We start from the raw sequence: 13,823 nt of genomic DNA on the forward strand, positions 1-13,823 counted from the left end.
TATATTATCGCTGAGGGAGTATATTATCACTGAGGGAGTATACTATCACCGAGGGAGTATACTTTCACTGAGGGAGTATACTATCACTGAGGGAGTATACTATCACTGAGGGAGTATACTATCACTGAGGGAGTATACTATCACTGAGGGAGTATACTATCGCTGAGGGAGTATACTATCACTGAGGGAGTATACTATCACTGAGGGAGTATACTATCACTGAGGGGAGTATACCATCACTGAGGGAGTATACTATCACTGAGGGAGTATACTATCACTGAGGGAGTATACTATCACTGAGGGAGTATACTATCACTGAGGGAGTAAACTATCACTGAGGGAGTATACTATCGCTGAGGGAGTATACTATCACTGAGGGAGTATACTATCACTGAGGGAGTATACTATCACTGAGGGAGTATACTATCACTGAGGGGAGTATACCATCACTGAGGGAGTATACTATCACTGAGGGAGTATACTATCACTGAGGGACGTCCCTACTCTATGTAGGCCTCGTGGACTGTGGTGTAAACACTACACAGTGTAGTATCTTCTGGTGTCATAATTTTACATTTCTAGTTTTTCTATGTGTAATTCACCGACACTTTCCACTTATTTATGTGTTGTGTAACACGTTCCACTTCACTGTTCTGCATATCACTGTTCTCCATATCACTGTTCTCCATATCACTGTTCTCCATATCACTGTTCTCCATATCACTGTTCTCCATATCACTGTTCTCCATATCACTGTTCTCCATATCACTGTTCTCCATATCACTGTTCTCCATATCACTGTTCTCCATATCACTGTTCTCCATATAACTGTTCTCCATATCACTGTTCTCCATATCACTGTTCTCCATATCACTGTTCTCCATATCACTGTTCTCCATATCACTGTTCTCCATATCACTGTTCTCCATATAACTGTTCTCCATATCACTGTTCTCCATATCACTGTTCTCCATATCACTGTTCTCCATATCACTGTTCTCCATATCACTGTTCTCCATATCACTGTTCTCCATATCACTGTTCTCCATATCACTGTTCTCCATATCACTGTTCGGTATATTTGATATATATCGCCGATATGCCTGTACACATGAGTCTGGTGGCACTGGCTCTCACGTGGTCCCACTTTTATTATTTTTTGACACAAAGTTCCATTGTTAGTTACTGTATTCAGCTTTCCTGCGGGTCAGTGTGTATTTCGGGATGACTGTGATCAGTAATCCATGGTTGTAATCCTGAAAAGCAGTATATTTTAAGTTTTTACCTGCACTCACTAACATGTACTCACTATACCTGCACTCACTAACATGTACTCACTATACCTGCACTCACTAACATGTACTCACTATACCTGCACTCACTAACATGTACTCACTATACCTGCACTCACTAACATGTACTCACTATACCTGCACTCACTAACATGTACTCACTATACCTGCACTCACTAACATGTACTCACTATACCTGCACTCACTAACATGTACTCACTATACCTGCACTCACTAACATGCACTCACTGACCTGCACTCACTAACATGTACTCACTGACCTGCACTCACTAACATGTACTCACTAACATGTACTCACTAACATGTACTCACTATACCAGCACTCACTATACCAGCACTCACTATACCAGCACTCACAAGACCTCAGACGAGTCTAACGACCTCAGTAACTACTGATAAATCGTTCCCTCTCACACAGTCGTTAGTGCTTGACGGCTCTTTATCATAGTTCCCCTTCTCACACCATCAGCTCTCAAGGTGCCCATCTTCATGCGATATTTTGAAGGATTTTTGAAATATCTTATAGCTTTATATAAGATATCTTATATCCAGTTATAGGATATCATGTCCGGTTTCCCTTCCCACATAACCCTTCAGCCTCATCTCTGAGCCTCATCTGAGCAGCGAGATGGAATATGTAGATTGTGGCTCCATGGGTATAATGGGACGCAGGGACTGTGTGGTCTCAGAGGCAACCTGTCCTCCTACATAATACGTCGCTTTTCAAGCGTATGCGCGCACTCAGGTTAAAAATCGAGGGAATTAAAAATTAAATCGGCTCACGAACGTGACGTACTGTTCCGTTTTCTGTTTTGGGTCGTCTGGCTTAGGCTGTTAGGTTAGGTTAGGAGAGGAAACTTTCACTTAACGGTTTTCATGATGTTTTGAAACCTTATGAGAACTTCCTGCCCTCCTAACCTACCAGAGGACCCTTAACTTGCTGTTTTGGAAAAAAATATATATTTTAAATTCTTCCTTTTTCCATCACGGCCTTCTTTAGCCGTAGAGAATAGTAGCGAAAAAGACGTAATTAGCACCAGGACGTTCACAACCCAGCCCGTCCTCCTAAGGTTCCCCAACGTCAAGAAACTGTCGTACTAAAGTGCCCTTATCCTAACCTACCAGTGGACCCAAAACAGAAAACGGGACAGGATGGCAATTTTGCAAGGCGCTACCATTTTCTAGTACGACAATTTTTTTGGCCTTAGGTAGAATATACGTCAAAATACGACGTTCTATTATGAGGCCGGGTTGGTGCCGCCAACACCCGCCTCCCTCTCTAGCGCCACACTAAACTGTTCATTAACGAACATGCGGTATTATAACAATTCATGGAGAATTTAACATGGTTTTCTATAATTCCAAAACAATTATAGCATTTCATGTACATAAGTATGTGACTGAATACGGGTGGAACAAGAGCTCCTGACATGTATTGTAATGCAATCTGAGGACATTCCCACGCAGCTGAGCGTCGTCTGGTGTGTTGTCACGCTCTCTGAGAAAAGGAAAGTTTTTCAGAAGGAAACTGAATTCCCATTTCATCACGGAATAACACGACCCAGCAAGACTTCCTGGAGGTCTCCGTGCCTACGATCGACAAAAACTCATGGACTTCTCCTGAAAAGTCTCTGAGATTTCTCAGGAGAAGTCTTCATCTCAGTTGAATGGGTGTATAGACCAAGTAGGAAGTGCTCGGTTCGTGTTGAAACTCGAATTTTCATGAGGTAATTGTCATGAGGTAATTGTCATGAGGTAATTGTCAAATTCCGTTTACAGAACTCTCTAAGGAGGTTCCGGCATTGGTGGTGCCAGATGTTGCTTACCAGAACCTCGTGATGGCATTAGGTTTGAGGAAAGCATTAGCAACATCCCAAAGCTTGATAAACACTTTCTTGCAGGATAATTTTCAGTGCACAGCACATGTGAAGGCTATTGTGTTCTCTAGTGACACCTGGGAACAGCATCTGGTGGGAGTAGTAACGTTATTAGTGTTGATGGATGCTAACCTGACTCTAATATAAACGAACGATATTTATTTATTTATTTATTTATTTATTTATTTATTTATTTATATACAAGAAGGTACATTGAGGGGTTAAGAGAGAACATAGAGTTTAATTTGAAATTACAATCTTGTAAAGCCACTAGCACGCATAGCGTTTCGGGCAAAAATCGGGTGATAATTTAGTTGGTATATTAGATTGGACAATGTCCAATTGTCTACTCAAGACATTCTTCCTACACTATCACCATCGCCGTAACCAAAGGTTGTGCCTATAATGCAAATCTGTTATATGTTTAGAAACTCAATAATGGATTTCACTTATTTTTTAATAATGCTAAAGTCTATGGGTTAGGTGCTGAACATTTCACATCGTCAAACGTCGTGAAGGAGCGGAATTGGGGAGGTGCGCCCCCCTTCAGGGGGGACACGGGGCCTCCAATGACACTCAATAAAATAACCATTAGTCCTTTAAATATTAATGAGGCTAGCCACAAGCATCTGGCCTCCAACCTCAGATAGACATTGTATTTCATAGATAAAGATAGATTATAAATATTTAGTACATATTATACACTAAGAGGGGTACCCGGCTGTGCTCAGGGGCATCTTACCCCCATGTCCCTTCCATTCTTTCCTTCTCTTCCCCCTTGTGGGAAAATCTACAGGTGATTTATTTGTATATTAATTTAAAAAACTGTATTTAATTTATTTAATTATATTTATTACTTCTAATCAGACAGTATTTTGTAATTTATTGTCACTAGTAAACTTCCATTCACACATTTTGGGGCGGTTTCTTATATTAATGTTACCGTAATTAAATGGTAGATATAATTACTAATGTGTTAAACTACTTTACGTTAAAGAATATTTAAATTGGGGTCATCTGTTTCAGTAGTGTTGGCTGGTCATCCAACACCAGACACCCTCGGACACCCCTGGTGGACAGGCATTAATGGCGTCTGGTGGTCCTGGGATGGTACAGCTCAACTGGTCCTCTCAGGGATCACAATTTACCTGCTGGCAAGTTACACCATAAAAACTGATAATAACATGTAAAGTACAGGTGTGAACCGTGAAATTTGGCTAATTAATAGTGCCCAATGGGTGCACCCATGTGGGTGTTCTTCCCATTCAGGAGGATGAATGGGTTTGAGGTTAAATCTAACTATTTACTATATAACTAATTTAGTAGATTCATTTTTATCATGTAACCAGCTCTAAGGCAGGTGGATTTTATATTAAATTATTAAAAATTTATATTATCTGAAATTTACTAATGTAAATTAACAACATTTTTGGCTGTTACATTAGAGTTTGTATTTGATGTGGAAATTTCCCGCATAATTCCGGGGTGGAGAAACATGGGTCGGAGTCCAATATTTAGGGCTGCCAGAAACCTCATTCCTCCTTTTCAGAATTATAGTAATATTGTTAAATTTCATTTTGCACTGTTGTACAGCACTTTGTATAGGACGAATGTTCTGTACTGGAGCTGCAGGGGTGGGAAGTATTTGGGCCACTTAATTTTCTGCAAGCTTCAAAGGATCTAGTTTCTCTAGTGTCTTGAGACTAGTGGTGCCTCTGCACTTTATTTTCACTATTCTCCAGACACTCTCGCTGTCTGGATGGACAGTGTTACGGCATCAACACCATTGGAGTATGGAGTGACGATTTCGGCCCTATCTATGGATCTGCTCTCCAACTTCCAGGTATTTGGTGAGACGCGGGCAATGCCATCTGTCAGCTGAGGTGTGGCATCCATGAACGACTCCCATTTCATACCTCAGTTAGGAGGGGAGGTCGGTGATGACGACCTCTGGTGGGAGTAGGAACGATATCAACGCCATCTAGAGTGCACATCTGATTACATTTCACAAGTTTCCTGGTGAAGGATGCTATCCTAAGGTCACCCAGTATACTGTCTGTCTGGCTAATGACGTTCATGTTCACAGAGGTGACGTGATTGGGCTGTGGACAGCAGTTCACCTTGTGCAGTCCAGAACTTCTAAGTTGGTCCTGTGAGAAGATAAAGTGGCCGCCGTCGATAGTAGCAGTGTATTGGCTGCTGGACTTGTGTAGTGTTATGGAGAGTATGGACCGACGTACCCGGGATCTGGCCAAGAGGAGTTACAAGTCGACAGTAGTGTCCATCTGCTGATAAGTGCTGCTAGTGGGTTGCTAGACACTTCTTCCAGGATGCTAGCTACCCTTGTATGTGATTATTTGAGACTCCCCCTGTCAGCGTGTTGCTTATATAAGGGGCCATTAGATTCAAATATGCCAAAAATGAAAACTGGTTCAATTTCAAACTTTTTTGACGTGTTGTATATGAAAAGGGTTTCATCTGGTCCAAGTCTCAGCATCGTAGCATAAATAGGAAGGGAGAAAAAAATATTGAATTATGTGTAAAATAAATCCAAAATCGTCAAAAACGATTATCAAACACAAGTGTCAACTGAAATCATGTCTATGACTCTCAGCTATCACATTAGAATACATTAAAAAATATAATTAGTTTTATTAAACAAATTAAGTTAAAAAAAATTAGATTTATTGTTTTTCTTTTTTAAGTAGGCATTACGTTGGTTTTGGAAATTTGTTCAATGTCAACCAATACTTTTTGACTAGTTGTATATGAAAAGTGCTGCAATTGTCCCAAGTTTCAGTACTGCAGCGTAAATAGAAAGCGAGATTTTTTTGTTTTTTTATTTTTTCGACGACTTTTACACATTTTCAAATCTGAATAAATAAACACACGTTGCAGATATAACTATTCTATGACACTTTTCTGACACATTAGCATATAATAAAGGATATGTGATAGATAATTTCCAAAATATCTTTAGCTTTCCTAATACAAATTTTCAAAGTTCCCCCCCAAAATTATGCAAATATGTCACGTTTATTGCTTTTATAAAATCAATAAATGAACTTAGAGAAAAACGCTATCAACAACATTTAGAGACATGCACTCTACATATACTGTGTAAGTTTCATGTAAATTGAATAAAAAATGAAAAAGTTATTTGAACGTTTATGTTAATTGAAAAAAACTAGCAAATAATAAAGTCTAAGGTTCTAAAATCTGTGGCTGAGGTTGACATCAACCACTTTTCTCCAAAATTGGCACCCTTACAGATAGGCTTACGTGCAGTCAGGTGTATAAGTTTAATGCAAATCGTCCAATAAAAAAACAAAAACATATTTTTTAACTAAATTTTTTTCCAATTAAACTAATTATAATATTTGTTTAATATATGCTATTGTGATAGCTGAGAGTCATAGACATGATTTCAGTTGACACTTTTGTTTGATAATCGTTTTTGACCATTTTGGAAATTTTTTGACACATAATTCAATATTTTTTTTCTCCCTTCCTATTTATGCTACGATGCTGAGACTTAGACCAGGTGAAACACATTTCATATACAACTTGTCAAAAATGTTTGATTGAAATCGAACCAGTTTTCATTTATTGAATATTCGGGCAATTTGGAACCTAATGCCCCCTTAAATTTTATTTTTCTTATTTGTTTATTGGACGATTTGCATGAAACCTATACACCTGACTGCACGTAAGCCTATCTGTAAGGGTGCCAATTTTAGAGGAAATTGGTTGATGTCAACCTCAGTCAGAGATGGCAGCACCTTAGACTTTATTATTTTCTTATTTATTTTCAAGAAACATAAAAATTCTTATAGCTCTTTCATTTTTTATTCAATTTACATTAAACTTACACCTTATATGTAGAGTGTGTCTCTAAAATCTGCCACAAGCTTTGCTTCCTAAGTTCATTTATTGATTTTATAATAGCAATAAACATGATATATTTGCATAATTTTGGGGGGGAATTTTGACTATTTGCATTAGGAAAACTAAAGATGTTTTGGAAAATTCCGTCCTTTATTATATACTAATATATATCCTTTATTATATACTAATGTGACAGAAAGGTGTCATAGAATGATTATATCTGAAAGGTGTGGTTATTTATAAACACTTGAAAATATGTAATATATGTTGAAAACAAAAAATAAAAAAAATAAAAATCTCCCTTTCTATTTAGGCTGCAGTACTGAAACTTGGAACAATTGCAGCTCTTTTCATATACAACTAGTCAAAAAAGATTTGTTGACAGTGAGCAACGTTTAAAAAACTAACTGACGGTTTACAGACAGGTGACCCTCTGCCATTGTGTTTCTGGAGAGAGGATGCGGGGTATTGGGACATTGTAACAACACGGTGTGTGGACGGCCCACGTTGAGGAAGGTGAACTCGCCGGTGTTTACCATTGAGCGTGGACGACGTGTATTTGAAGATAGTGGACTCACCAGGATTTGAAGAACACTGCAGATATATTTAGTGTCCTGGATGAAAGCTACTCAGTGTACATATTTGTAGTTATACGTCTATAAATAATACATTCGTGAAGGTATAATTGCATATTGTTTATTCACTTTTGTTCTTTGCACTATTACTTCTGCCAGTTCAGTTCCAGTTCTTGAGAACGTACCATTGACTTGGGATAGGATCATGTTTAACAGGCTTTAAGGCACATTAACAGAATGAACCCAGTTACTGGCTCAAGCTTGCCGAAACAGAGAGACTCTACAGCCTAGAGGCCACTCTCAGTGTGGACCGTCACTGTCCATCGGAACAATATCGCTGTGATGTAATTTAATTCTATTGTAAAGGTTGTTTGCCCCGTAGTGATACTTCCTCAGAGCAGTTGATACTCTCGGGTCATAACTTCATTCCACCGACTAATTATTCTGGACAGTTCTGTATAACTTTGAACCCAGTCACTCACTCCGACATACGAAGAATCTTCTGATAACTTGTCAGTGAGGGGACGCTAAAGGAATAAGAAGTCCTCCATACATCATATGAGATAGACTTAATGGCTCACATTGTGAGATATCGTCAGAGAGGTCGGTCAGTGGTCGGTTATTGACCTGAGACTCAATTTCTGTGACAACAATTTGGAGCTCCTGGAGATAGATTTTTTGGTGGTGGAGGGATTTCCCAAGACAATGTTTGACTGTTGTCACCATCCTCTCCTAGAAGCCCCTGTGCTACAGTGCTCTGTTGGGTATAAACTTCCAGAGCAACTGCCGTTGATTCAGAGCAGTGGGTACAACTGGGTGGTTCCTCACGTCTCTCAGGCATGCTTTCCCTGCCACTAAGTTGCACCCATTGTCTGAGATCATCCACTTGGGACAGGATCAACGGGCAGCAAACCTGCGAAATTCCTGTATGAATGCGTCTGCACTCATATCACGAGTCACTTCTATGGGTACTCCTCTTGTAGTGGCACAGGTGAAGAAGCAAGTGTATGCCTTCACAGGGATTTAGTCCCTAGTGCCTGTCGGAGTTATTCCAGCATCCCTGCCTTATCAACTTACCATTTATCAATATGGGACTTAATATGGGATTCGACCCTAGGGGTCGAATGGTTTGCTGACTTGGTATAGTAGTTTGCTCAGTGTTAGGTTGGTGGTTTCTAGTTACACAAATTTTATAGTTAATTGGTCAGATGTTGTTTTCCACTCGACTCCTAATTCTTTCGTCTTCTGAGGTACTTGGTTGTCGGGAAATTCTGACGCAATTAGTTGATTTAATTTTCCATTATTGGACGCCCATGACTGGAGAGGCATATTTGCTCACAACTTTCGATTGGCCTCATTATATATTTTAAGCAGTTCCTTTTCACTGATGGTTGTTCCTTGGAAGCTGTCTACATACAGGTTATTGCTAATTTCTGTTTTTTAGGGTAATTTAACTTCTTCAAATGGGTGTCTAAGGTTGCGGGAAGCAGAAAAGATGAAGAAGTATATCCAAACAAAACTGAAGAAAACCTGTATATGATTAATTCACTGTTTGGATCACTAGGATCCTTCACCCATACAAACTTGGTGTAATCTCGGTCCTCTTCTTGGGGACCTACTCTAAGGAATGCCTGATTTACATCGGCTGTGAATGTATAAGTCCCTATGTGGAACTTTAACAGCACATTGTTCATCCTTTATGTCAGGCTAGGGCCAGTTTGAAGGCAGTCATCCAAAGACACTATTCTGCCTGGTCTTTGCACTGCAGTTAAATACTATCCTCAGTGGGGTAATAGTCTAGGTATTGTTTGTATATCCAGTCATCATCTGGACTAGGATGTTTAGGATCGATGCCTAAGGTGGCATCCTCAGCTCATCCTTAGACATGTCTGGGAACTAAAGTGGTGACTGTTCTCCACCTAGTCACGCAACCATCACTGGGTTGACTTGTTGGTTGTTTACAGGGGAAAAATGGTTGCTTCAAACTCATTACTGGTCAAGTGAGCAAATTGCCTCCCACAGACAATACCAGGTTCATTCCTTGCCTTATAGTTTGTCCAATGATGAATTTATGGTAATAATCTGTACATACAAGGACTCCACTGTTGGAGAGGTGGTCAGATGTGATTTTGTTGGCAGCCGACTTAATTCACTTTTCTTATACAAATTTGGCTGTTGATCCTAGACCATGAACATGTTCTACTACAATGGCCTGTACAATTCGGCCATAACCGCCTAAACGTACTAATGGTTTGACCACTTCGTAGATTTGGGGTCTAGTGTTGGTCAGGAAGCCTGTTGTATTTAGTTTTGCCAGTGCAACAGGTTTTAATTTTAATTTATCTGCCACTTCTTGTTCGCCAAATGTTTATAGGACCCTTGGTCAAATATCCCATGGGTTTTGGCCCTGACCCTTCTGTTTTCGATGGTAAGTTGGACAGTTGGCAAAGTCGCATTATTCTTATACCTTGTCGATAGAACACTTCTCTCCTGTTGTACTTTGCAGTACTGGACGGTGGTGGAAGTCTCGTCCTGCATCTTGGCATTAGAGTACTTTAATTTTATATCCCCTCACATAGTACTGAATGGTGCTGCCCTTTATTGCACCTGTTGCAGGTGCACAGTTGGGTTGTGCAACTCCCTGACTTTCTTTACACGAGTAGTACAATCAGGGTAATTAGTGCAGTGGTATATAGAATGCTCTTCATTATAGAATAAACTCGTCATCCAGCCTACAGTACCATTGGGAGTCACCACCTTGGGTGACACAGTAGCTGTAGGCTTGGAGGGACCCACAGCATGTGTGCCCTCGCTGCCAAATTTCCACCTTGGAGTGGAGGTGGTTGATTTAGATGGAGTATTGTCGTACTCTTTGGTCTCACTGATTTATCAGTGGATGAATTTTCATAGTCAGATTTAATTTTGTTGTGAGCTTTCATTTTATTGACAGTTATTCTCACTCCCTCGAAGATTAGGGACAGGATGTCTGTCTTAATGTGAGAGAACATTTCTGCCAAAACATCTCGAGGATGTTTCCTCTGGATGAATAGTTTTAGTGACCCTTCGGAAGCCTGCACATCTGCTGAGGTGCTAAGAGCTTTCACAAGCGACTCCACTTCTAACCAAAAGTCTTGAAGGAAGTCTGGTCGATGGCTAGGAGGATTTAAGTCCATCAGTTGATAGAAAATATTAGCTATACTGAGTTCATTGTTGTAGTAATTGTCCTTCAGCAACTGTATAGCTATATCATAGGTGTCCTCATCAAGACACAGATTAGCTATAACCTTCTTAGCTTCCCCTTTGAGGAGGCTTTGAAGTTATATGAACTTTGTCACCTTTGGTATGGATGTCTTAGAATGAACACGAGTATTAAAAGTCATCCAAAAAGTGTTTTCTTTTTTTCCAATTTTCCTCGTCCAGTCCAGGAAAGGTTGGTAGGTCTAGTGAAGGTAATCGTGCCTCTGACTGTTCTGCATTGGATGGAGACACTATTATGATGAGTGATGCTTTATGTACACTAAGTAAGTTGAACCAAAGAATCAACTTAGTTTGAGTATCATCCTTGTACATTGCCAGTTCTGCTATGATATGATCCATATCATCAGGGTCAGTGTTTCTGGCAAGGATCGCATCTTTGTATAACTCGATCCTTACATTCACTTGATCGAATTTGTGTCAGCCTCCCGTAGATCAGTTTCCAGCTGAATAAAATCAACTGGAGACTTTTGTGACAAGTTCTCAAATTTGTTAAGCAGTTTTGTCAGGTGACCCTTTTCTGTGGCTAAGACACACTTTATTCTCTGGATCAGCCATGGTGACTGATTGGTTAAGTTTAGATGGTCCCATAGCTTGTAAGTGAAGATAACTAGGGTATTTGTTAATAGAAATTAACAATATTGAGTAGTGATAGCGTAGGGTACATATCCTGTCACAAGGCTACAAAATCCTACCTTACGTAGAAGGTGGCACATACAAGTAATATACACGAATAATCATACACAAAAATGATTTGAGTGGTAATCAGAGTCAGTGTTGGAGTACTGCAAGTTAGCCCATCATAACTTGTTGTTACAGAGACAGTCATTAACACTCAAAGCTGAAATTATTATGAGGAAATTAATATAATAGCTAAATAATTATATATATACATAACACAACTTGTGCTGGTATTGTTCCCAAATTATAAATGGGTCTGCACAATTAATTATGGTGTTAGGATGTTTAATATTTAGTACAAATCTAGACTATGTTAATATAAATGGGACTAGGTGATCAATAAACACTAGTCAATATTAATATAATGGAACTAGTTTAATCAATAATTATTTCAACTAGTCAATGGTAACATCCTACCCTATTTGGTTTATAATTTATATGGTAAATAATTATCTACTCTAGAGAAATTATATATATAATTGGTGTTGGGACCTCTCATTAATCTCTGATGTTATTTGGTAGTATTAATTATTTTATTAGTGACTGCGAAATTAAACACCAAACACTTAGTGTGGATAAACTCTGCAAAGGTAAAGCCATAATTTGGCTGTTTTTAATCCAACTAATCTGAGCTTAAACCAAAATGGCACTTTCCTTAGTTCTTGCAACAATTAGTGTCTAATATATGTCACCTTGCCCTTTGGGATTTGCTGGTAGTTAGTGGTCAGGTGGTAGCTAGTGGTCAGGTGGTAGAGTTAGTGGTCAGGTCGTAGAGTTAGTGGTCAGGTGGTAGTTAGTGCTCAGGTGGTAGCTAGTGGTCAGGTCGTAGAGTTAGTGGTCAGGTGGTAGTTAGTGGTCAGGTGGTAGAGTTAGTGGTCAGGTGGTAGCTAGTGGTCAGGTGGTAGAGTTAGTGGTCAGGTGGTAGAGTTAGTGGTCAGGTGGTAGAGTCAGTGGTCAGGTGGTAGCTAGTGGTCAGGTGGTAGAGTTAGTGGTCAGGTGGTAGAGTTAGTGGTCAGGTGGTAGTTAGTGGTCAGGTGGTAGAGTTAGTGGTCAGGTGGTAGAGTTAGTGGTCAGGTGGTAGAGTCAGTGGTCAGGTGGTAGTTAGTGGTCAGGTGGTAGCTAGTGGTCAGGTGGTAGAGTTAGCGGTCAGGTGGTAGAGTTAGTGGTCAGGTGGTAGAGTTAGTGGTCAGGTGGTAGAGTCAGTGGTCAGGTGGTAGCTAGTGGTCAGGTGGTAGAGTTAGTGGTCAGGTGGTAGAGTTAGTGGTCAGGTGGTAGAGTCAGTGGTCAGGTGGTAGCTAGTGGTCAGGTGGTAGAGTTAGTGGTCAGGTGGTAGAGTCAGTGGTCAGGTGGTAGTTAGTGGTCAGGTGGTAGCTAGTGGTCAGGTGGTAGAGTTAGCGGTCAGGTGGTAGAGTTAGTGGTCAGGTGGTAGAGTTAGTGGTCAGGTGGTAGAGTCAGTGGTCAGGTGGTAGCTAGTGGTCAGGTGGTAGAGTTAGTGGTCAGGTGGTAGAGTGAGTGGTCAGGTGGTAGAGTCAGTGGTCAGGTGGTAGCTAGTGGTCAGGTGGTAGAGTTAGTGGTCAGGTGGTAGAGTCAGTGGTCAGGTGGTAGTTAGTGGTCAGGTGGTAGCTAGTGGTCAGGTGGTAGAGTTAGCGGTCAGGTGGTAGAGTTAGTGGTCAGGTGGTAGAGTTAGTGGTCAGGTGGTAGAGTCAGTGGTCAGGTGGTAGCTAGTGGTCAGGTGGTAGAGTTAGTGGTCAGGTGGTAGAGTCAGTGGTCAGGTGGTAGTTAGTGGTCAGGTGGTAGAGTTAGTGGTCAGGTGGTAGAGTCAGTGGTCAGGTGGTAGTTAGTGGTCAGGTGGTAGAGTTAGTGGTCAGGTGGTAGCTAGTGGTCAGGTGGTAGAGTTAGTGGTCAGGTGGTAGCTAGTGGTCAGGTGGTAGAGTTAGTAGTCAGGTGGTAGAGTTATTGGTCAGGTGGTAGAGTTAGTAGTCAGGTGGTAGAGTTAGTAGTCAGGTGGTAGAGTTAGTAGTCAGGTGGTAGAGTTAGTGGTCAGGTGGTAGAGTTAGTAGTCAGGTGGTAGAGTTAGTAGTCAGGTGGTAGAGTTAGTGGTCAGGTGGTAGTTAGTGGTCAGGTGGTAGAGTTAGTAGTCAGGTGGTAGTTAGTGGTCAGGTGGTAGAGTTAGTCGTCAGGTGGTAGAGTTAGTAGTCAGGTGGTAGAGTTAGTGGTCAGGTGGTAGAGTTAGT

General features: G+C 40.5%; 1 protein-coding gene across 1 annotated transcript; it reads right to left on the bottom strand.

Annotated features, from left to right (window-relative positions):
• Window positions 1–587: 587 nt before the first annotated feature.
• LOC123755143 (phosphoglycerate kinase-like) lies at window positions 588–1,064 on the bottom strand. The gene has a single exon (XM_045737623.1). It carries the CDS (start codon window positions 1,062–1,064, stop codon window positions 588–590), a length of 477 nt encoding a protein of 158 aa, XP_045593579.1.
• Window positions 1,065–13,823: the final 12,759 nt, after the last annotated feature.

The sequence above is a fragment of the Procambarus clarkii genome, chromosome 28, assembly GCF_040958095.1.
Source record: "Procambarus clarkii isolate CNS0578487 chromosome 28, FALCON_Pclarkii_2.0, whole genome shotgun sequence".
NCBI classification, from domain to species: domain Eukaryota; kingdom Metazoa; phylum Arthropoda; class Malacostraca; order Decapoda; family Cambaridae; genus Procambarus; species Procambarus clarkii.